This window comes from Pyxicephalus adspersus, chromosome 11, assembly GCF_032062135.1.
Source record: "Pyxicephalus adspersus chromosome 11, UCB_Pads_2.0, whole genome shotgun sequence".
Taxonomy (NCBI): Eukaryota; Metazoa; Chordata; class Amphibia; order Anura; family Pyxicephalidae; genus Pyxicephalus; species Pyxicephalus adspersus.
Window position 1 is genome coordinate 31,539,996 of NC_092868.1, and position 22,031 is coordinate 31,562,026.

The 22,031-nt window shown below is 35.2% G+C and overlaps 1 protein-coding gene across 2 annotated transcripts in view; it reads left to right on the forward strand.

The window, feature by feature from the left end:
* CEP164 (centrosomal protein 164) overlaps positions 1–16,072 on the forward strand; it is a 54,364-nt gene extending 38,292 nt beyond the window's left edge. For both annotated transcript variants that reach the window (XM_072425577.1, XM_072425578.1), the window contains 6 exons: positions 4,442–4,549; positions 5,641–5,749; positions 8,976–9,317; positions 11,240–11,306; positions 12,349–12,471; positions 13,138–16,072. In XM_072425577.1, the coding sequence (XP_072281678.1) occupies positions 4,442–4,549; positions 5,641–5,749; positions 8,976–9,317; positions 11,240–11,306; positions 12,349–12,471; positions 13,138–13,228 (840 nt within the window). In that variant the 3' untranslated portion in view covers positions 13,229–16,072. The remainder of the gene's footprint in view (positions 1–4,441; positions 4,550–5,640; positions 5,750–8,975; positions 9,318–11,239; positions 11,307–12,348; positions 12,472–13,137) is intronic.
* Positions 16,073–22,031: the final 5,959 nt, after the last annotated feature.

Here is a 22,031-nt window from a genome sequence, read left to right on the forward strand (position 1 = left end):
TAGCATCATTCTAATCCTCAGTGTATTTGTTTTCTGTTGTTCATTCATGTATGTACTTGCTATCACATAAGCCACCTTTTCTATTTACATGAACTATATACTGACTCATTCAAGCAGCAGTACTAGCCGTAGTTTACTTCATTTGAACAGCTTTCCTTTTCTACACATTGTTATTTCAACAAAGTTCTCTTTTTCTTTTAAATACTATGAAATTGTAGCAGTATTTTACTAGATATTTTATATTTATTGAGGCCATCACATACTAATTTATTTTTTCAAGTAATTAAAAAAACTTTACTTGCAGCTTTAGATTTACACGGCTCTTTCTAAATTACCTGTGTTTAAAGTGTTCCTACATTTTGCCCCTCACTTGAAACAAATGCTTACCTTTCAGATACTTCCCCACTGCTCTATTCAGTCACTGGGAGCATGAACAAAACCCGTGTTGCTCTATTCAGAGCTTGCACCGGACTAAGAAATCTGTGCATATGACAGTACTGGACCAATCACCAGTGCTGTCGCATACTGCTATATATATAAGTATCAGGTATTTTCTTCCCTCCAGCAGCTTAATGTTAGAATGAGGGAGAAAAGGAGTTTGTGCTTATAAGCAGAGGGGACATTAAAGTGATCATGTTGCTACTTAGCAGAGATGGGTTTGCTTTAAAGTAATAATTTCACAATTTCCCTGTTGTGCACATGATAATGATGGGGAGCACCCCATGAAAAGGCTTCTGAGCATCTCGGGTATGCGCAGAAGGAGCACCCAAGAGCCTTCCAGGGTGCCTGACGTAGGTATCCTGGGAGGCTTTGCGCTCCCATTCATTCTTGATCGCTTAGGCGTTTGGGAATTAGGGGGCGGTGCTGCACTTTTTTTTTTCTTTAAAGAGTGATGAACAGTGAAGTGAAATTTCTGGGTTTAGGTACACTTTAAGTACCAAATGCTGTACACATGAATGATTTAACAGTTAAAAGGAGTTCTGAAAGTGAACTGCAGATATAAGTTCAGAGTAATATGATTTATGGTGAGTTGCAGAGTAGCAGTTTGCTAATATCAGTAACTGACAGTAACTGCTACTTAGAGATCTGACCTGGTAGAGGAATTTCCTTACCAAGGAGTGTACAGCTTCAATGAAACACACAACTGGAATCCGAGCACAGCAATATGAAAATTTCACAAGATCATCTAGATAAATAAAGGTATGGTAGAAATTAGGGTTGGATCTTACTGGGTGATAGGCTGATCCCTCTAATATTAGTTGTGATGGAGCTTTTGTTCAATGTGTAAAATAGCACACTCATGTAATAGGAGGATGCCTGTTTCAACTTCAATATCTATTGATATTGTATGTAATAACAAACAAGGTAGGTTGTGGTTAGATCCACTCACTTTTTGCTGATGATCTAGCCTCCCCTTTAGAAATCAAATATTAATATAGAAGAGAAAAAAAGGTGATTTGTGGCTAAACACTTTGAATTGTATTTCAAATAAGGTGCACATAAATGTAAGCAAAGGCATAGTTACATCATATTGTATCATATGTATATATTTGCTATAGAGGTAGTTAAAACATAAATTGGTCATAAAACATCTTGTAACATGATGTGTTTCGCCTAGCGGCTTCTTCAGGGGTATGTTAGATGTGGTTTATGGTGTCCAGAATTTATAGGGAATATAGTGTGTGGAATGGTTTAGGTTAATAAAAGATGGGATACCTCACAGATAGGTATATACATGTCTTGCTGTGAGTAGAGCAGGGACTACTAGATAGATACTTATGTCCAGGAGTGTGGAGATAAAAAAGAGCTGGAGCTGAAGGGTTTTAGTACAGAATCCAATGATACAGTGCTTACTGCAGAAACAGAGTGCAGCCAGTCATACAATATGATGTACCTGTGCCTTTGTTTACATTTCTGTGCACTTTATTTGAATGAAATACATCTCAAAGTGTTTAGCCACAAATCCCTTCTTTCTCTCTTCTATAATATTATTTTTAAACAAATCTTCAGTGATCTTCAAGGTCATCTTTGTATACATTGCGAGCTGTGTTCTAAAGGCCAGTTTTTAACAGATTTAGAGAATTTCAGGATTTATAGTGTTATAACCTCCTAACTAACTAACTAACTAACAATCGTCATTGACTAACCGCATCAATGTAATGCTGGCATATTGAGCTGCTTGCAAGGTCTCATGCTTTTCCTGGCAGCCATTTAATTTACATTGCACATGTACTAACTGCTCATATTCTCTAAAAATATTTACATTTGCGCTTCTCCTGCATTTTACAAGGAATGCCACAGTCTGCTGACATTTTTGTAACCACTGTTGGCAGTTTCACATGGTATGTTAAAGAAAAATTAAAGTATTATGCTTTTACAGAGTAAATAGTCCCATCAGCTCTAAAGTGAGAAAACCATAAAGGCTGAATACAGATTTGTTAGTCTAGAGGAGTTTGTCCTTTGAACAAACAAATTAATACCACCATGAAGGAACTAGCTTTAACAGACTACATTGCAAAGAATGAATGGGAAGAAAAGAGTAGTGTTCTCCAAAATGTTCATGCCTTTAGGGAAGGCACAAAGAATCCCTAAGAGGGATTCTATGAATGGAGTTTGCGGGCTCTCCTTGTGTTTGTGTGGGTTTTTTCTGGGTCCTCCCACATTCCAAAAACCTGTAGTTAGGTTAATTGGCTTCCCCCCAATATTGTCCTTAGACTGTATTAAAGACATATGACTATGGACTTTGCAAAGCACTGCGTAATATGTCTGCGCTACTGAAATACTGTGTAATATTAATAATATTATTAATAATATTAAAATAATAATATTAATAATATTAATAATAATAATTAATGGCCCTTTCTTCTTCCTTGTCCTTATATAACTGTAATGGCTTGGCTGCCAGAGACTGGTACAATTTCTAGAAGAGACACAGTGAGGACACAGTGCCATCTACTGGTGGCCAACACTAATGGTATTAAATGATTGGAGATCAGATGAGCAGGGACTAAAAAGCTGCTAGAAAACATATAAATACTACTACTTTAATCCAGAATTCAAATGCCGGCATCCAGTTATTGTTCTGTTCAAAGTGAGTGTTGAAAAAATGGTCAACTCTACCTTAAAGGATAATCACAGAACATATAAATACCCTGTTTAATCCACCTTACCTTAGTTAACACATTCTTCCACACCCTGGGCATCTACTTTCTAGGTATTTCCAGCTGAGGTCCACCAAAATGACTACATCTGATATATGAGATATATATATATTTTTTTGATACATTTTTATTATTATATCGGTATTTCTGTCGATTACTCTTTTGAATGTTAGCCGTAACGGACATATTTTGTGCCCTAGGATTAAACTTAAGTCAGTGGTGTTTTCCTGTGTTTTTTTACAGGTAAAACTAGGCACTGTAGGTTTATATTCACATCAGCTTATATTTAGAAAAAAAATCATTATAAATTATATTAAATAAAATATTTTTATATATATATATATATATATAAATATGGGTAGTTTTGATGACACACAATGACTATTGCTTACAAAGCTTATCTAATTCCTTACAGCTCCAAAGTTCGAATCTTTATCTCAACATCTTGTTGTGTACTAAGCATTTTGGAATTGCTGCAATACTTTTTCAATGAATTCACACCGATTGCACATCAATGGTAGTTGTCACTGTCACTCCATTGCAGATCATACCTGCTAACAGCCATCACTTGTTTTCACATCACGACAATGTTTTAACTTTTCAGTAGAGTATTGTTTATTCTTCTCCTATGTTAGCATACATATAAATATAGTTTATTTATAAATATGGAACCCCCAATTATTGGTTCAGTTGTTCTTTACTTTATAGCACGCATAGCACACACATGAGAAAAGCCTGTTTAAAATCATCCTGTTATTTTATGGGAGGCTTTCAGGGCCCAGTCTCCTCTCCCTCTTCCCAAAAAACGTCTGCCAGTTTTCAGGCACCACAGGAAGAAGGAGGGAAGAGGCCAGCTAGAGGAACGGGAGAGGAGTAGGTAAGCCACCGTAACAGCATGTTATTTATTAGTCTACATTAATATATCAAGCAGCATGTTTGTTATTGTGTTTACACCAAGGTCCATTGTGAAATCTGGTCTATTCATTTCTGTAGTATAAATACACTATATCATTACAAGGGACAGCATGTCAACACTTAAAAGATTGTTATGTTACATTCCTATAAAAGAACCTTGTCCATTGTCAATGTGTTGATTTACATTAGCAACATGTTACTACAGTGCATTGCATGTCTTTAGGCACTCCAAACTTCATAACATTATTTACCCATGGATATTATGCATTCTCATTGGAATGATCTATAGCATAGTTTTCATTAATCATGTACTAAGATGTTTTCAGAGAAGAATAGTTACTAATGCATGCATGTTTTTTCCACAGGAGGCACACAATCTAAAGGACATTCACGACACAATGGAAAAAGGACAAACTCTACTGCAGCAAAAAGAGCAGTGTCTGCAAGAGCTAGAGAACTCTCTGCTAGAGGAGGTACATTATTCATCAGTAGTGGGACGGGTTTTCTTCTAAATTCTGGGAACATTTTAAACCCTGCTTTCCAAAAAAGTATCAGCGGCAAGTAATTTTTTACAGGTTAGAGTCAGCATGCCTGATTTATTAAACTCTCCAAGAGTGGAGAAGATACACTTTCATAAGTAAATTTGGGTGATCAAGCAAACCTGAAATTGTTTTCTTAAAAGTCATTTGCTCATCATTCGGAATTCTTTTTTCAATCCTGGACTCAGTTTCATTCTAGGTTTATTAAATCAGACCCAATGTGTTCCCTAATGGCAATGTGGTCACAGTGGTTTGAGTTTAATTTTTTATTGTATGGTAGAAGTCTATATGTGTGTGTGTATGTGTATATATATATATATATATATATATGTATGTGTGTGTGTGTGTGTGTGTGTGTGTATATATATTTATACATATATATATATATATATATTTATTTATTTTTAGCTAAGGGATAGGTTACTATTCATCCTCAACTTTATATGTATATTTGAAAATTCTATAATACAATTCAAGTTGGTCCCCCAGAAGGGGTTCATTCTACCACACAGAACTGTTCTCACGGGGACACATAGTAGATTGCATGAGACACAGATATCATGACATTAAATATTGTTACTATATAAACATAAAATATATATATATATATATATATATATATATATATATATTTCTATTATAGTATTTATTAACAACATTTTATGTTTATATAGTAACAACATTTAATGTCATGATATCTGTGTCTCATGCAATCTACTATGTGTCTCTGTGTGGTAGAATGAACTCCTCCTGGGGGACCAACTTGAATTGTAATATAGAATTTTCAAATATTAAGGGCAATGCTACATAGAAATGTTTTGTTTGGGAGCATGGTTATTCATGGTTTAATTGCACCAAATGTTCCTTATGCACCATGTACCCTAATTTCACAGAGCTCAAAAAATACATTTGAGTGGCATATTTAAAACATTTGTGTAAGAGTTTGTGTAAGAACATACATCAGTTTGATAGACAAAGTTTTTCTTTTTTTTTATCAGAGTCTATAACTTTTTAACCATTTTCAGATGTCTGAAGAGGAGGCACCGAAAGCCAGAAGAAGTAAAAAGTTTGTGACGTTTGACGTTAGTGACTCTGATGACACGAGCAGTGTGATGAGCATGGACGGACACAAATGTGAGATTTAATCATTTACTATTATCTTTTGTAAACTCTGTTATAACTATTATGTACTCCATGAAAACGGATCACTTTTCATCAGCTCAAGTCTTTAAACATTGAAAGTATAACAATCTTGAATATATCCATTTCTTCTGCTGAATGCACACACTTTTTGCACTACAGAAAATATAAAGTATTTTTAAGAACAGCTTTTTTTTTATTTTGAATGTGGCGTGTAATGAAAGATCAGAACGTTAGCTTTTCTATTGCTGTCTGTGTCCTCTCCACACCTTCAGACTTTTTACCAGACTATCCAAAATGTTTTCGTTGTCCCAAAAAGACAATTCTCTGAGAACTTCCTCTTTCTTCAAAGAGATTGACTTTTATTTGTGTCTCCAAGATATAAATGAAGGAATATTTACCAGATATTGAAATACTGGAGGTACTAATTAATACCAATGTGGCCCTAAAAATACATTTTTTTTTTCATTTTATTATTAATATTATTTTTTTTTACCAATGACATTAATATAGTGTACTTATTGCTGGGAATAGATATTTAGGGCACGTGCACGCCTGCCTTTGTATGGTAAGATCCTGTGCTGCTCACACAACAGCACATTTTGCTGCTGGCAGCTGTCAGCCATACTAGCAATTCCAACATTTAGCACCTCTCGAGTTTTTTTTTAATAAAACATCCCCTTCATCATAGCTTTACTTAAATGAAATAGACAGTTTTAGAATTATTTTATATTGTTTAAAAATTATTATTTTTTGAAATATCAGCTGGATCTTGCAAACAATGCAAAATACCTATTGAATAGAGACTTTTCAGTTGTCTTCTGTCATCCTCTGTAACTGATAGAAGCACAGTCTAATCATGGAATGAACCTACTGTTTTAAGTAATCAAAAAAAGTTTGTATACTTTTTGAATTTATTGTCTTTACATTGCAAAGTATTTTATGGAGTGTTTCTCTATAGCAGTTTTTTTCAACCAGGGTTCATCCAGGGGTTGCTAAAGGTTCCTTGAGCAATGAGCAATTTGTGACTCACAGGTCAGTTTAACTGACACGGATGATCTTTTTGAGGTATCTGTAAAGGTGACATTCTTCCCACAGGCCAGCAATGTAGGAGGCATACATTCCAATGACCACCAGGCCAATGTACTGTGAGCTGTGGGTATAGTAATTATAGGGGTCCCCATGAGGACCTTAAGTTATTTTGGGGATTCTCCTTTGTTAAAAAGGTTGAAACACACTGCTTTATAGTGTTTATGTTTAAAATATTTGTTTGCATGCCCTAAAATACATTTACAAGATTTACCAAAAGTTCCTTGGATTTGAACCTACTGTTATAAAAGTCTGGGTCTCTAATGCTCATAATTATGCCCAAATTTTTGTAAATTGTAGCAAAATAATCTAAAAATTATGACAGATTTATTTTACTACCTTTACTATGGATACCTAAAGAGGGAAAAAGACAAATTTGCCTACTGACATATACAGCTATACCTTGATTTCTCTTGCCAGAAAGTGTAATCATTCATTTAGCTAAAGCAGTTTGAATCTCATTAACAGTAAATACTTTAATTTTTTTTAAATGGGTTTTAATGGATAAAAGAGCTGTTATCCAAACAAGATTTGACATCTTTAGGTAACATTACTGCATTTTTAAATTAATTCCATATTTAAAAAATCTGCAGATACAGAAAATGAGATAGAAATACAGAAAGGGTGATGGTATTAAAGCATGTATTCATCCCACATACGAGCATAAACTATACAAAGCTTCATATATGGTAAGCACAGAATGCATGCCAATTAGGTGATCATTCCTGCAAGGGGAAGCAGAAGAACTGACACAGGGTACCAATATGGCACATAATGCTAAGTTGTCTCTTAGGGAGTTTAATTGATATGGTAGTTGCAGATAGATGTGTCAATAACACGGTGGTTAAAGGCATTATTTGTATGTTAAGGTTTTTGAAGTTCGAGCCAACAAATGGTTAAAATCTCTTCCGCTAGTCACACAAATAACTATATGGCAATCAGCCACATCCACAGCACACCCTGATGCTTTTATTTGAATTAGTGAGAGTACAAAGTAAAGAGAGAGCAAGTGAGTGGAATAATTGATCAAGCCTGTTGCTATGGAAAATTCTTGTGGATGGAGTTAAAGTAGAACTCTACTAAATACACAGTTGTAATATACATATGTAATATATTTTATCTGCAAAAAGCTTTATACTGTTAAAAGCCGTAGCTTCTCACTTATGTTTAGGTGGTTTGTTGAACTGTAAATGGGTTTAGCCCCATTTGTATGTAACTTCATGTGTTCTTTCCACCTTTATTCCTGTTTGAACAAGCCTCCAGTTCATGAAATATGTTAGTCAATATCAATGTACACTGTAATGGAGCCTGAGTTCCTTGTAGTGCTGACATGACTTGTATAACAGATTTAGGGATAATGGGAAATTATATAAATATAGGCTTGGTCACAAGCTAACATCTCAGTTGATCTCAGGTTTGAGGATGAGCGGATGTCACACATTGGCTAGTCCACTTTATACTGAACATAAGCCTTGAAAGAAAATATACAGTCAAACATGAAGGAGGTTTACTGATGTTTTATGGTTGCTTATCTGCTTTAGGCACTGAAAGTCTTGAATGTTTTCATGGTATTATAAAGTCTGAAGACAACCAAAGAATTCTGGGGCGCAATGTAGGGCCCAGTGTCAAACAGATGGGTCTCAGCTGGAGATCATAGGTCTTACTCCAGTACTATGACCCAAAGCATACAAAGCAAAAAGTACTCCGAAATGGTTTAGGACAAAGCGCTGGAGAGATATTAAATGGCCAGATCTAAATCCCATAGAGCACCTGTGGAGAGATCTAAAAACAGCATTTGGGTAAAGGAAACCTTCAAATCTGAGATTCCAGTAGAGAGATGTAAGACTCATTGAATGTCACAGAAAGCGATTAACATCAGTTTTTTCTTCCAAAGGGTGTGCTACCAAGTATTATTTGAGAGTGCCTAAAATTTTGTCTAGGCCATTTTTGACGTTTTTTTGTGGAATCTCTTTTTTTCTCTCTCTGCTTTTTTGTGTTCTTCCAGTGCCAACAAAAGAAATAAACATGACAATACCAAAGCATTTGTAATTGCAACAATTTTCTGGTGCATTTTCTGTCATAAATGCAAGGGTGCCGAGGTTTTATTTCCATCTCTTTCTTGTCCATGCAGGTGATTTGATAGGATCTCTGGACTGTCTTCCAATGAAAGTGAAGCATCTTACTCAGTCATTGCATCATATTACAGCTGAGCTTAATAGTGTTTTGTCATCACTGGATCCACTCAGGTCTGAACATAGCTCAGTGCTTCATTCAGAGAACAAGCTTTCTTCAGCTCCAGGTATCCCTCTATCTGCTTATATATCAATGTCCAAAATGGACCGTCAGATGGGCCTCCGCTCTTCTTCTCCATGGGCCTGGAAAGTTCCGGTCCCTTCAAGTGTTCAAGCTTCCTCCTCTGCCACTCAGTCTGTGAATGCGCTTATGATGGAAAAGTGGCACAAGTATTTTCCAGGTGAGACAATGCAACTTATTCGGGCTGATTTATTAAGCTTCTTCAAGGCTGGAGAGGATACACTGTCATAAGTGAAGTTGGGTGATCCAGCAAACCTGGAATGGATTTCCTAAAAGTCATTTGCTACTTGTTAGCAAATGTTTTCAATTCTGGACCAGATATAAAAACAGTGGCAACCTTCTCTTTAATTTCTGGTTTTATTTCTTATATATACACTTTGATTTATTAAGCTCTTCAAGGCTGGAGAGGAAACACTTTCATCAGTGAAGCTGGGTGATCCAGCCAACCTGGAATTGATTTATTCAAAAGTCATTTGCTAGCAAATGTTTTACCAGATCCATTCCAGGTTTGCTGGATCACCCAGCTTCACTGATGAAAGTGCATCTTCTCCAGCCTTGGGGAGCTTTAATAAATCAGACCAACTATGTTCTTTTCTTGTTCTTTCCTTTGTTAACATTCCAACATTTTATAAAATAATAAAAAAACTATGCAAACTGCTTAACTAAATTGAATATGACATTTAGTCTTTTCCAACCCTATTCACCCTATACACGTGTTAATTGGCTTGTTTAATTGTTGTTAAAAAAGTGATAATATAGCCACATTGTAAAGGTTGCCTTGGTGTATATACATAAATGATCAGTTTGTATATTGGAAATTCATATTGTATGCTGGAAGCCCATTTTGCAAAAATAATACACAGTTTTCAAACCACAAAAGGGGACATTTTTTTGCAGGTTTTTTTAAATACACTCTATTCAGAATACATTTTTACAGCTGTCAGCATGGAGGTTGTAGGGTTCTCCTTTCAAAGAAGGGTAATTTTGCCTGTGGTGATCCCTTAGCTTTATAACAAATCGTTTACCCATTTACCTTTAGAAATATATTCTTTCTAATGAAATCTGATATGCTCTGTGTATAATAGGTTGTCATCTTCATGGGATGTTTTTTTTTAGTTGCATTCTAAGAAACAATAAGAAAGACTGCCTACCTCTAAATGATCGTATTTTAGTACATGTTATTGTCAATTTTTAAGCTTATTTGGAAAACAAAACCTAATAACTGCTATTGGGGAGTTTGGTTTTGCTAATTTCGGTGAGGTAAGTATAACTAATCAAATTCATAATTTATTAGTAATATTTCAAAGTAACTTTTCTGTGAAACTATATATTTTTCTAATTTATTGTTATTATGTTACAAGTCAATCAACTTAGATTACATGAAATTGTAAATTGAGTTGATTAACTTGTAATGTTTCATTTAACATTATTTTTTGCAAAACTCGTAGATGATAGGTAGTACAAAGAGCTGTTATGTTCAGTTGTCCATAGCAAACCAGACTCAGGTGTTTCATTATTGTGACACAGGTGAAAGGTCAATTATAACTGGTTAGAATGCAGTAATGGCCTTTGTACTTTTCCTTACAATAGGTCCTGGTCTTGTGTGTACTGGATCAAAAAAACTGGGGGAAAAAAGCTGCTATCTGTTTTTTGCCCTTGTTTTGACGAAGGGTTATAAAGCCAATTTTAAAGTACCAGTTCATTTCTTTATTATACAAACAATAGATTATACAACAGTATAGCACAAGGCAAGCGTTTTGGAACAAAAATAACAAAAAATACACAAAATTTTCCATAGCAGTACAATTTTTTTTTAGTAGAATGATTTTTTTATCGCGGTATAGAAGACCATGCCTCACTTTCATTCCCATTACATTCTTTTCTCAGGATACAAAATATGCAACCACTGTGTATCAAAGATTCCATAGAATTCCTGTAGCCCATTACACTCATTAGCATATTGACACAATAGCAGCAATTACTAATAAATGTCTTGCCTGCTTTTCAGTTTTAGCTTGTGTTTCCTCTTTTTCCTTCTTTCCCTCCTTCTGGCATATTAATAATGTCTATGATATTTTTTAGGGAGTTCTCCTTTACTCAGTGATCAATCTCTGCACTCAGAAAATAAACTTGGATATGTTTCTGCGGGGTGAGTAAGATCGTTTTTCACATGAACATTACATTTTGAAAGAAGCTTTTGGGTATATTGTGGTGAATTATAACAAATTAGGGATTCTCGCGATGTTATATGTTTGCTATGGTAACAGTGGGTAAAAGTAATTCCACCTCCTGAATAATAATGTAAAAAGCTGCCCCCTGATGTAACTGTAGAACAAAACCAAAAGAAAAGAGAAGAGCAGGGGTTTCTTTGTGACAAATGACATTGTCTTTGGAACAAGTAGTCAAAAAATATTTTGTAACATTAATGGTATACAAGCAATAAAGTATGTTATGTGGGTGGTTGGCTGCATACTCGGCATGGACCAGAACTTTTTTAGCCACACTCCAAAATCTGTTTTGGAACTAGGAGTTCATTTGGAACGCTAGCAATCATATAATGAATAATCTCTTTCCACGGAAGAACCACTACGTTCTGTTAACAGTTTCTACTCATCCTGTAAAGAAGCCAGTAAGCGAAACGCTTCCGGAGTTGAGCCATTTTTCCTTAAACTTACATAGGGATTACCTTGTCTGACTATAGGGTCAGATATCCCATGATGGTATAGGGAAAAACCCACATTGCTTGTATATCATTAATGTTACAAAATATTTTTTGCCTCCTTGTTTTAGACAGTATAATTTGGTATGGTATGGCTTTTGTTTGATAATCTAAAAGTCGAACCCAAATTATCTGATTTTGTTTCTTTTTTGCTGTGTAGTTATAGTGTTTTTGTTTTTTTTTTTGTTTAAAACTAAACATTTACTTATGAGAATGTGTGTATATGTATAAATATACAGTATATAAAAAATATACATGTCCCTTACCAGAAGGACCAAAAAAGGTACACGGATACCTTTTCTGGTCCCTGTTGTACAGCTACCTTGCTATCTAGTTTTTATCATGCGTTTTGGTTTAATTTAGGATGTTACTACTTATTACATCACAAATAACAGTTCAGAAATGTTTCAATTTATTTTTTATGTAACAATTTTGTTTTTGCATAATTACTTTAAATCCACTTTTCTTACAGGGAACAGCTCAGAGAGATGCAGAGTGCATCATTTCATTCCAAGTACACAGATAAACACAACATTCAGGCAATGATTGACAGCAACAAGAAATGGCTGCAAAACTTCAAGCATGACCCTAAGGTGTATCCTTTTTGGTAATAAGGCCCTCACAGCAATATTTATGGGATTCTGAATAGATCAAAGTAATGTCTACTCTTCTCATATTACCTATCTGTAAATATTGCTCATAGATGAGGTGGCTTTTGAAGGAACCAAGCACCAAACGCTTAATTTTTACAAAAATGTGGCATAAATCCTCATATTGGCAATGAAAGCAACACGCCACTGCCCTCGGCTTCGTAGAGTGTGCAGTGCTTATAGACTTTCCTCTAAGATACAAAATATCTGTAAAAAAAAATTGGAGTCTTGGAAAAGAGCAATATTTTAAACTGCTTGCAATATCTGTATAGTCCTGAGGTTCTAGAAACATGTCATCCCCATCTCTACAGCTTTTAGCATTTTGTCTTGTTTAGGACATGTGAGGGTCCCAAGTTATTATCTCAGCCAAGACATTAGGTGCATGTATGAAGTTTACAAGTTTTCCCCATATTCGAGTGTTTCCAGGAAAACATACAAGCGCTTTGAGTCCTTTGGGAGAAAAGAGCTATAAATGTTGGCATTATTATTTATTTCAAAGGGACACTGTATAAAACACAATGGAAGTGTGCATACATACATACATATACACACACACATCTCTATCTTTTTTTGTAGTTTTCAATATTTTTCGCCTTGACTTGAGTTTACAGACCACTAGGCCCATCCAGATCTACATCAGGAGCCGGACTTGTACAGCTGGGACTAGATGAAAACAACCAAATTAGAGTTTACCAGTTTTAGCTAAGAATGTGCATGACATTTATAATGTCACTAACCTAACCAGAGGAATCAACCATGAACAAATTGTGCATTGTAATTGTGCAAGAGATTGTATGAGATACCAAAACAGAATCAGAAGATTTACATTTGCAAGCTTTGGTACTTAACATTCAAAGTCTTTACTAAAATTTTAAAAACACTTTGACAATCTAGGTGGAACAACTATATTCAGCAAAATGTTAATGAGATGTATCAAGGTGGTCACCGTACTTGTTGTGCTAGAAGAACTAAGTGTGTAAATAGCTGGAACTTGTATATATATAATTACTACATTGATACCACTATCATTGCATTGGTTACAACAACTAATATGCCAAAGGTAATAATAAAATTCATTAGGAACCCACACGCATCTGCCACAAACATTGTTTTATATATTAGGCTGTATGGCTGTATAATGCTGTGCCTTACCCAAGTTTGTTCATGTAAAAGATCCTGTGTTGTGTGGAACAATGGGTTGAGTTACTAAAAGGATATACTGTTTGCTAGCAATTAATTTTCTGACGGGAATGTGATTATTAGAATGGAGATAGACAATTCTTCTTCAGGTCCTTCACACATAAAGATATGTTTAGTTTGTGAACAGTATGAATGTAACTACTGTAAAGGTTTATTCAAATTTCTGTAGATATGTAACTTTCCACATGTCATGTATATTTATATATAATATATATTGCTTTAGTTTTGATATATGAAATGGAGACAATGTTGGCATGTGCACTTTGTTCAAATATAAAATAATTATCTGACCTATCAGCTGAATGCACTTCTAAGGGTCCAATACAAAGCTGTTTTCTTTGTAGCATTTATAATGTTTCTTTGCTCATGTATAAACAATGACAAACATGTTCAGGCTGTATTTCAGATAATCTTACCTATGAACGTACAAATCAGCATTTCATAAGATCCTGCATGTAGTGCATTTGCACTTTGGTTGCTGTGTGTTTCAATCTGTGATCACTAAAAAAAAAATCACACAAATACAGTGAGAAGACGGATGGGATAAGAAAAAAGGAAACAGTTGTTTACCTCTTTAAAACCTAATGGGTGATTTGAGCTATACAGCCTACTTTCTTCCAAAATTTTTTACCGTATGAAGTCCAAAATTTACTTTTAACTATACAATTGTGCCTAAAGTTATTCTATTGTGCCTTGTTGCTGTTACCATGATAATGTATAGTACATTAAGAGAAGCCTTACACATGAGAACAATTGTATACAACTTTCCTGTAACTAGGAGCTTATTTCATGCTAAAGTTACTTACTCAAAGATATTTGGTTACTATTATTTTGTTTTAGCTACTTTGTAATTCACATCAATATATGGGACACACTCACAATGTTAAAAGAGAATGTAGGACAGGGCGTAAACAAGTTTGGAAATGTTCTTCTTATTGCTTGTTGTAAGCTCAAGGTCTGGAACCATGTTTGTTTTTTTTGCCAAATACATTGTCTGAACTGTTTCCTAAAAACTGGTTATCATACTATAGTATATAGTGCTGAATTTTTGTTGTCAGTACCAACCCTAAGGCTGCTGCCATCCTTACCTGTTACCTCATGCTTCATGATCAAACGTATGTAGGCAGTGAAGCCAGAATTGAGAATGTTTCAATGACAGTAATTGATTCCCACCAAACATTCCCAGGTAATATCAGATTCCTATTTTATGAAAAGAGCCCTGTATGTTTTAGAAATATAAACTCATAAGCAATATTAAATAGAAGATTGTTGAATAGTTAAATTGATGTATGTCTGACTCAATGAACAATGGACCAACTGAATGACAGTTGCATTATTCTTTAAATAAAATTTCCAGAAATAAAATGTATTAAATGTTGATATGCTCATGACTTCAGTGTTCTCCCCAGCCCCTTTTAGCTGGGCACATTACTCTGCACTTTTTAGTAACCACCTAGCTGTTTTTGGGTGGTTACTGAAAAGCTGAACCACAATATGGGGGCAACCACCAACCTACAGCTTCCTCCCACCCAGCTTAAAATAATTTTGGGGGATAATACTGGACTTGTGTACATTGGAGTACAACCTGTACTTTGCATATTTAGAGCCAAGTTCAGGAAATTTCAATTTCACTAATTATCAGTACCATTGTAGTACTGGTAGATCCCCTTTAAAACCTCTGCCTAAATTTTAAATCTGCTTTTGATCAGAGCTTACAAAGAATTAAAAAAAATTTGCTTATACTATGCAAAAGCAAGCTTGATAATTGACCGATTACAACAGAATAGATTCACGTGCCCACCTATTCTCTGATGCACCAGGTAATTTTTGAGGCTTTGACTTGTAAAAACGTGAATGGAAAATAAGAGCAGTGCAACAGGCAGTCTATCCAGGCATCCTTGTACTTTGCACTCTGATCCTATGCAAAATCTGAATCTTTTTTTTTTTTCATATATCTTTGTATATTTTATCATTTCTCAACAGTATTATAATGTATTTATTTTAAAATCTGATTTTGCTGAAATTTTTTATTTATTAAGACGGTACACATTGTGCTTCATGTTATATTGTTTGTGTTCATATTTAAAATCCATTCTTTCCACTCCCATTGTGAATCTTGAGTTTGGGTCTACAAATAATGAATATTTTTTAAGGCTCAGGTATGAGATGGTGGCCAGAAGATTTAGTCACTGAAAGTTTCTCCCAAAGATCCGTCAATATTCATCCATTAGGTTGCCTTTTTACCTTAGTTTACCTTTTGATAATAACTTTCAGCTGTAGTGAAAATTGTTTTTACATGTGTTTGTTATTTTATTTTGCTGTAATAAAGTTATGATTTTTTATATTTAGTTTGTGGTATGTTTCCATAATCCATTGACAAATTACCCATGTATATTATAGAAAAGTTTATGTATTATTCTATTTCACTTTGTTGCAATTGCAACATCGAGTCATAAAGTTCAAAATGCAACTGTTCAAAATTGCAACTTGCATCAATCACTTATGAATCGCTTATAAGCAGTCCCTTTAAGAGTTTAAATCCAAACTTCTCACACAATATTCAATAGATAGTAGAGTTCCCCTTTACTTAAAACCAGTTGCACTCCCAACTGTGCAGCTCCAAACCCTCTCATGCTTGGCTTGTTAAGGAGGTGAGCTACGCAATTGTCCATCCAAATGTTCAGTTTAGGAAATTTCTCCTCATGCTTCCATTCAGCATGTTGCCACATCATCCTTTTCTAATGCAGCATAAATATTGTGAGGTATAATAATATAATGCAGCTGCATGACATATTCATCAATGTTCTCCCCAGCCCCTTTTGGACGGGTGCATAGCCCAGCACTTTTCAGTAACCACACGGCTGTTTTTCAGCGGTTGCTGAAGAGTTGGATCACAATACAGGGGGCTACCTGCCTACAGCTTCTTCCAACCCACTTTAAAAAAAAATTCTGGGGAGAATACTGTTTATTAGACAAATCTCATTGGTCAGCAAAACCTCTAACATTTTCATACATATTGAAATCTTAGGGTCATTTACACATGAAATAAAAATAAGAACATAGAGGGCTTTAAAGGGCAGATTTTTTCCACGCACTTCCATATTTTCCATCCACATATATTCTACTTTTAAAACTTAAGACTTATACTCTACAGGAAAATAGTCAAGATATATTTGTATATGTAAAGAATTCAAACACCAACTAATGTGCAAAACTGAAATGATTAGACAAGCCAGCTATAAAAAAAAACAATATTATGACCTGTTGGAAACATCAATATAAAATCACATTTTTAGTAAATAAATGTAATCAATATTTCATCTGCCTGGACTAAACTAAAAATACCCCAAACCTTTAGACCTTTTGAGAGTCTTGCTTAAAAAGGCGGTACATTTTGGTTAACTTTAGGGTGAAGTTACTAAATAAATTTGTGTGATTGTTAGTGTTACCAGGAAATGTGAGTTGGAGGCAGGGGGGCGGAGATATGTTATCATTTTCAGTAATGGGTGCTTTCTGATGAAAACTACCAGCACTAAATTCCCATCCATAATGCTAATGTATGTAGTTAGTCTTCTGAACTGAGTATACCACAAATCCAAAACCTGCACTAGTCAGTAACTGATGTTTTACAGCGCACTTATATAAAAAAAAGTAAAGCAGAAGTCCTGACATACAGTTAGGTTCATAAATATTTGGACAGAAACAACTTTTTTCTAGTTTTGGTTCTGTACATTACCACAATTAATTTTAAATGAAACAACTCAGATGAAGTTGAACTGCAGACTTTCAGCTTTAATTCAGTGGGTTGAACAAAAAGATTGCATAAAAATGTGAGGGAAATCTAATCGCCTTAATTGGCAGATTCGCGACCCCTATTGCTCATTATTATCAAGGCAGGAATCCGGCTGGCAGTGAGGGGGCGAGTGTACGACCGCACTTTACTCCGGACCGCAGGAAACCGGCTCGCTGGAAGCGCGAAAGTACGCCGTCCAGCGAGCGCGGATTTCATTGATGAATCAGGGCCATACTGTCTGCTCTAATCCAGCTAAATGCAGTCACATTGGGAGGCGTTTCATAATACAGATGGACAATGACCCAAAACATACAGCCAAAGCAACCCAGGAGTTCATTAAAGCAAAGTGGTGGAATATTGTTGAATGGCCAAGTCAGTCACCTGATCTGAACCCAATTGAGCATGCATTTCACTTGTTGAAGACTAAACTTCGCACAGAAAGGCACAGAAACAAACCGCAACTGAAAGCCGCTGCAGTAAAGGCCTGGCAGAGCATTAAAAGGAGGAAACCCTGCATCTGGTAATGTCCATGAGTTCAAGACTACAGGCTGTCATTGGCAGCAAAGGGTTTTTAGCCAAGTATAAAAAATGAACATTTTATTTTCAGCTTTTTAATTTGTCCAATTACTTTTGAGCCCCTGAAATGAAGTGATTGTGTAAAAAAGGCTTTAGTTCCTCACATTTTTATGCAATCTTTTTGTTCAACCCACTGAATTAAAGCTGAAAGTCTGCAGTTCAACTGCATCTGAGTTGTTTCATTTAAAATTATTGTGGTGATGTACTGAACTAAAGTTTGAAAAGTTGTCTCTGTCTAAATCTTTATGGACCAAATATTTATGGATCTGTAAATACAATACATATATGTAAACTGATTTTGTAAATCTGTTCAGCAAGTTTTGTAATGTCTGTACTTCTGTATAGCCATAAAAGATCTGCAGTTTTTATTAAAATAAGTCCTGCGTTTCCCTTATTCAGGTTATTTCTTCTAACAACAACATTTCACCTATTTCCTGCTACATTGTCACCTTATCACATAATCTACCAATTTAGTTTGCAAGCAGCAGTGCAGATGCACATTACACTGACTTGCCCTAACAAATACCATGCGGCCATAGCTGGAGTACATGCACATACATAAAACGACTATTAGAGGCTGCAGAAGATTGACAACGATATGGGAAATAGAAAAAAGAGAATAAAGAAAAGGTGAATGTTTAAAGCCTAGTGGTTTAGAAAACTAAATGTCATTAGATTTGTTAGAGTTGTAATCAATCTGTATCAAAAATAATACAGTTGTATTGACAGAGTGACCTCCTATATTCCAGTGATTCACATTTTTCCAGGATAATTAGAAGCACTAATGTGACATTTGATAAAATCTTTGAGTCTAGATCCTTATTTCCTGTGGTAGTCAGTATATTTCTATTGAATATTGAAACAAGTGTATGATCTACTGGGAATTGCTCTTCAGTTTCAGTAACCATTGCTTTTTCTTATTTCCTACAGGTTATGTGATGCAGTTCCTAGTGACGTTTTGTTTCTCGTCAGAAGGATTTGGTCCCTAGGACAGCAGGTAGGAATCTAGTCTGATAATCCTATTAGTAGAGTTGAGCTGCTGACAGAGGCTGCAGTTGGCATTTTATTTATCGTGTTTATTTGTCATCATGTTGGCGTCCCTTATGACGGCTCTGTTCTTTGTGGTGCGTGTGTTTGGAAGGGTGAGTGAATGTTTATTCTATTGTATTCCACCAGCTAGAGTATGTAATTACCTAATAATAGCTTTCTAATATTTTGCACCGTGTATAAAAATGGTAGAATGATGTGTATAAAATAAAATAATGTGAATATCACATGAAAAGGGAGTTCAAAAGAAACCTTTCAATTGCAAACATTTTGTCAATTAGCATTTTGTAAATTAGAATTTCAAATAGCAAAATGGCTGATGTCTGAATTGCAGGCACCATCAGTCAATAAAGTGCAAAATATTTTAATGTGTTATGATGTGTTAATGAAAACCGTCTAAAAAATTACAGCACGTTTCTGAATTTCAGAATGATGACAGTTAAACACAAAAGGTGTTATATTTATAAAGAATATGGCATGTGCAACCCCCCCAGGGAAAGAAAGCAAGAGCTGGTGGTGGAGAGAAATTTGTTCTGATGGTGGAGGGGGAAAGAAGAATAAGAGTTGATGGGGGGAGGAAAGGAAGCTGGAATCTTAGGCCTCATTCCTATTATGTGTGGTACAGTGCTGTCATGTAGTGTGCAGTAGGAAAGGACATCAGCCATTGCATCGAGAGCTGCATTTTTCTGCAATGCATTCTGTTATTGCACATCTGCACACTTTTTTTCCCCTTTTTATGTTCTGCTCCATTCAGTGTAACGAATAGGGTGTACATCAGAGCGGACATGAAAAAAATGTATCAAATTTGTGTTATTCCTTTACAAAAATTGAAGAAAATTGAATATTAGACTGTTGAAAGGAATGACAGAATGGAGTTCAGTTAGTGAGGTATTAAATTCTGTGAAAAAACAGTGTCAGTTATGGCCTTATTTAAGGAAGGAAGGCAGCAAATGTTTTACATTCTAGTTATAGTGCATTTCTCTCTGAAAATCTCAGGAAAATTGGTTGTTCCAGACATTGTTCAGAAGAACAGGGTAATTTTATAAAAAGTTAATTGGAGAGGGGAAACATTAGAAATGCAGAAAATGATAGGCTGCTTAGCTCAAATGATCCCAAATGGCAACCAAATCCTGAAAAGTGTGGAAGAAAATGGAAAACTACCATTAAAATGGATTAAATGCAATACAATACAAATAATACAAATAAGCAAAGACTCAGCCAATAATCAGCTCCAGGAAGATCAAAGAAGGCCTAAAGTTACTTGTGAGTACTGTTATAATTAGCCTATGTGAAGCCAAACTATTGGCAAGAAGTCCCAGAAAACTGACAATATTGAAAAAAGGACCTGTGCAAGACATGAAGCAAGATTCTTCTTTTTGGGTGTAGGGGCCATAGACAGTTTGCCAAAAACTAAATTCAAGCCGGAGTACACTGTGAAGCACAATAGTGCAAGCGTCATGATATGGGTATGGTTCTCATCCTATGGTGTATGGCCTACTTATCACATACCAGGAATCAAGGATCAGTTTGAATACATCATAATACTTAAAGAAATCAGGTTGCCTTATACCAAAGAGGAAATGTCCTTGAAATTGGTGTTTCAACAAGACAACAACCCCAAACACACCAGTAAACAAGCAAATTCTTGGTTCCAGACCAACAAGATTGATGTTATGGAGTAGCCAGCCCAATCCCTGGACCTTAATCCTAAAACCTTAGAAAACTTGTGGGGTGACATCAAAAATTCTGTTTCTGAAGCAAAACCAAGAAATGCAGAATAATTGTAGAATGTAATCCAATTATCCTGGCCTGGAATACCTGTTCAGTGGTGCCAGAAGTTGGTCCACACAGATGTGCAGCAAATCTCACAAACAATGGGTATACAACTAAATATTATTTCAGTGATTCAAGGTAAAGCAACATTGAGAAGATTTTTCAGTTTATACAGTGAATGTTTTGAGTTTGTAACACTGCAATTTTTGAACTGCCTTATATTCCTTTTTTCAATTTTGCAATACATTTTCCTTCATATTTTGATTTGGAATATATATTGCAGTATTCTCAATAAATGAAAACTATTATTAGAATTTTTAACTTTATTTTAAAGGCACTGCTATTATTCTGAACTCAACTGTACGACATAGTATAATGCACAATGTACTTTCTTACATGATGGAAATTATTGGTGGAGTGAATGAAAGTCATTATTAAGTTTTCTAGCTCAAACAGCCATAAACATGATTTATTACCCATATCCAACCAGTGATAAAATACCATTAATATTTAAATTCTCATGAAAGTATAAGGGGAAGTAAGTAGCAAGTAATTGTAAACCAGTGTGTGGTAAATGACACCCTTTTGAGGTCTTTGTATGTCATTTATGTATGTAAAACATTTATTGATGGTATACAGTGTATATGTTTTTCCTGTCCTTGTGCACAAATCTTTTTAACAGTCATGTACAGAAATGACATGGCCAACAAAGACTAGGTTTGCATGAATCATATGCAAAAATTGTCAAAAAAGGGAATACCAGGGTACTTTAGGACAATGTTGTTTTGTCCTGACCTGCATTAAAAGGAGAACTCAATTTCTCAGTATAGGCAGCACAACTAATATTGCTTTGTTTTTTCTACAGTTAGGCAGTGCAATCTTTCGGGAGGAACAAGCCCCGTATCTTATGTATCAGCCCCTTCCATGGCACGTTCAGTATGTGACACAAAATAGAAGAGCAAGCAGAGATCAAGAGGTAATGAAACATGTTTATTGACTATCTATCTAGAGGTCGATTACTCACTACTTGCATAAGCTGGGAGGGGGATCTACACATCAGCCACAAATATAACTAAGGCATTTTCATAGGCTACTATTGGTTCTGTTACATCGACC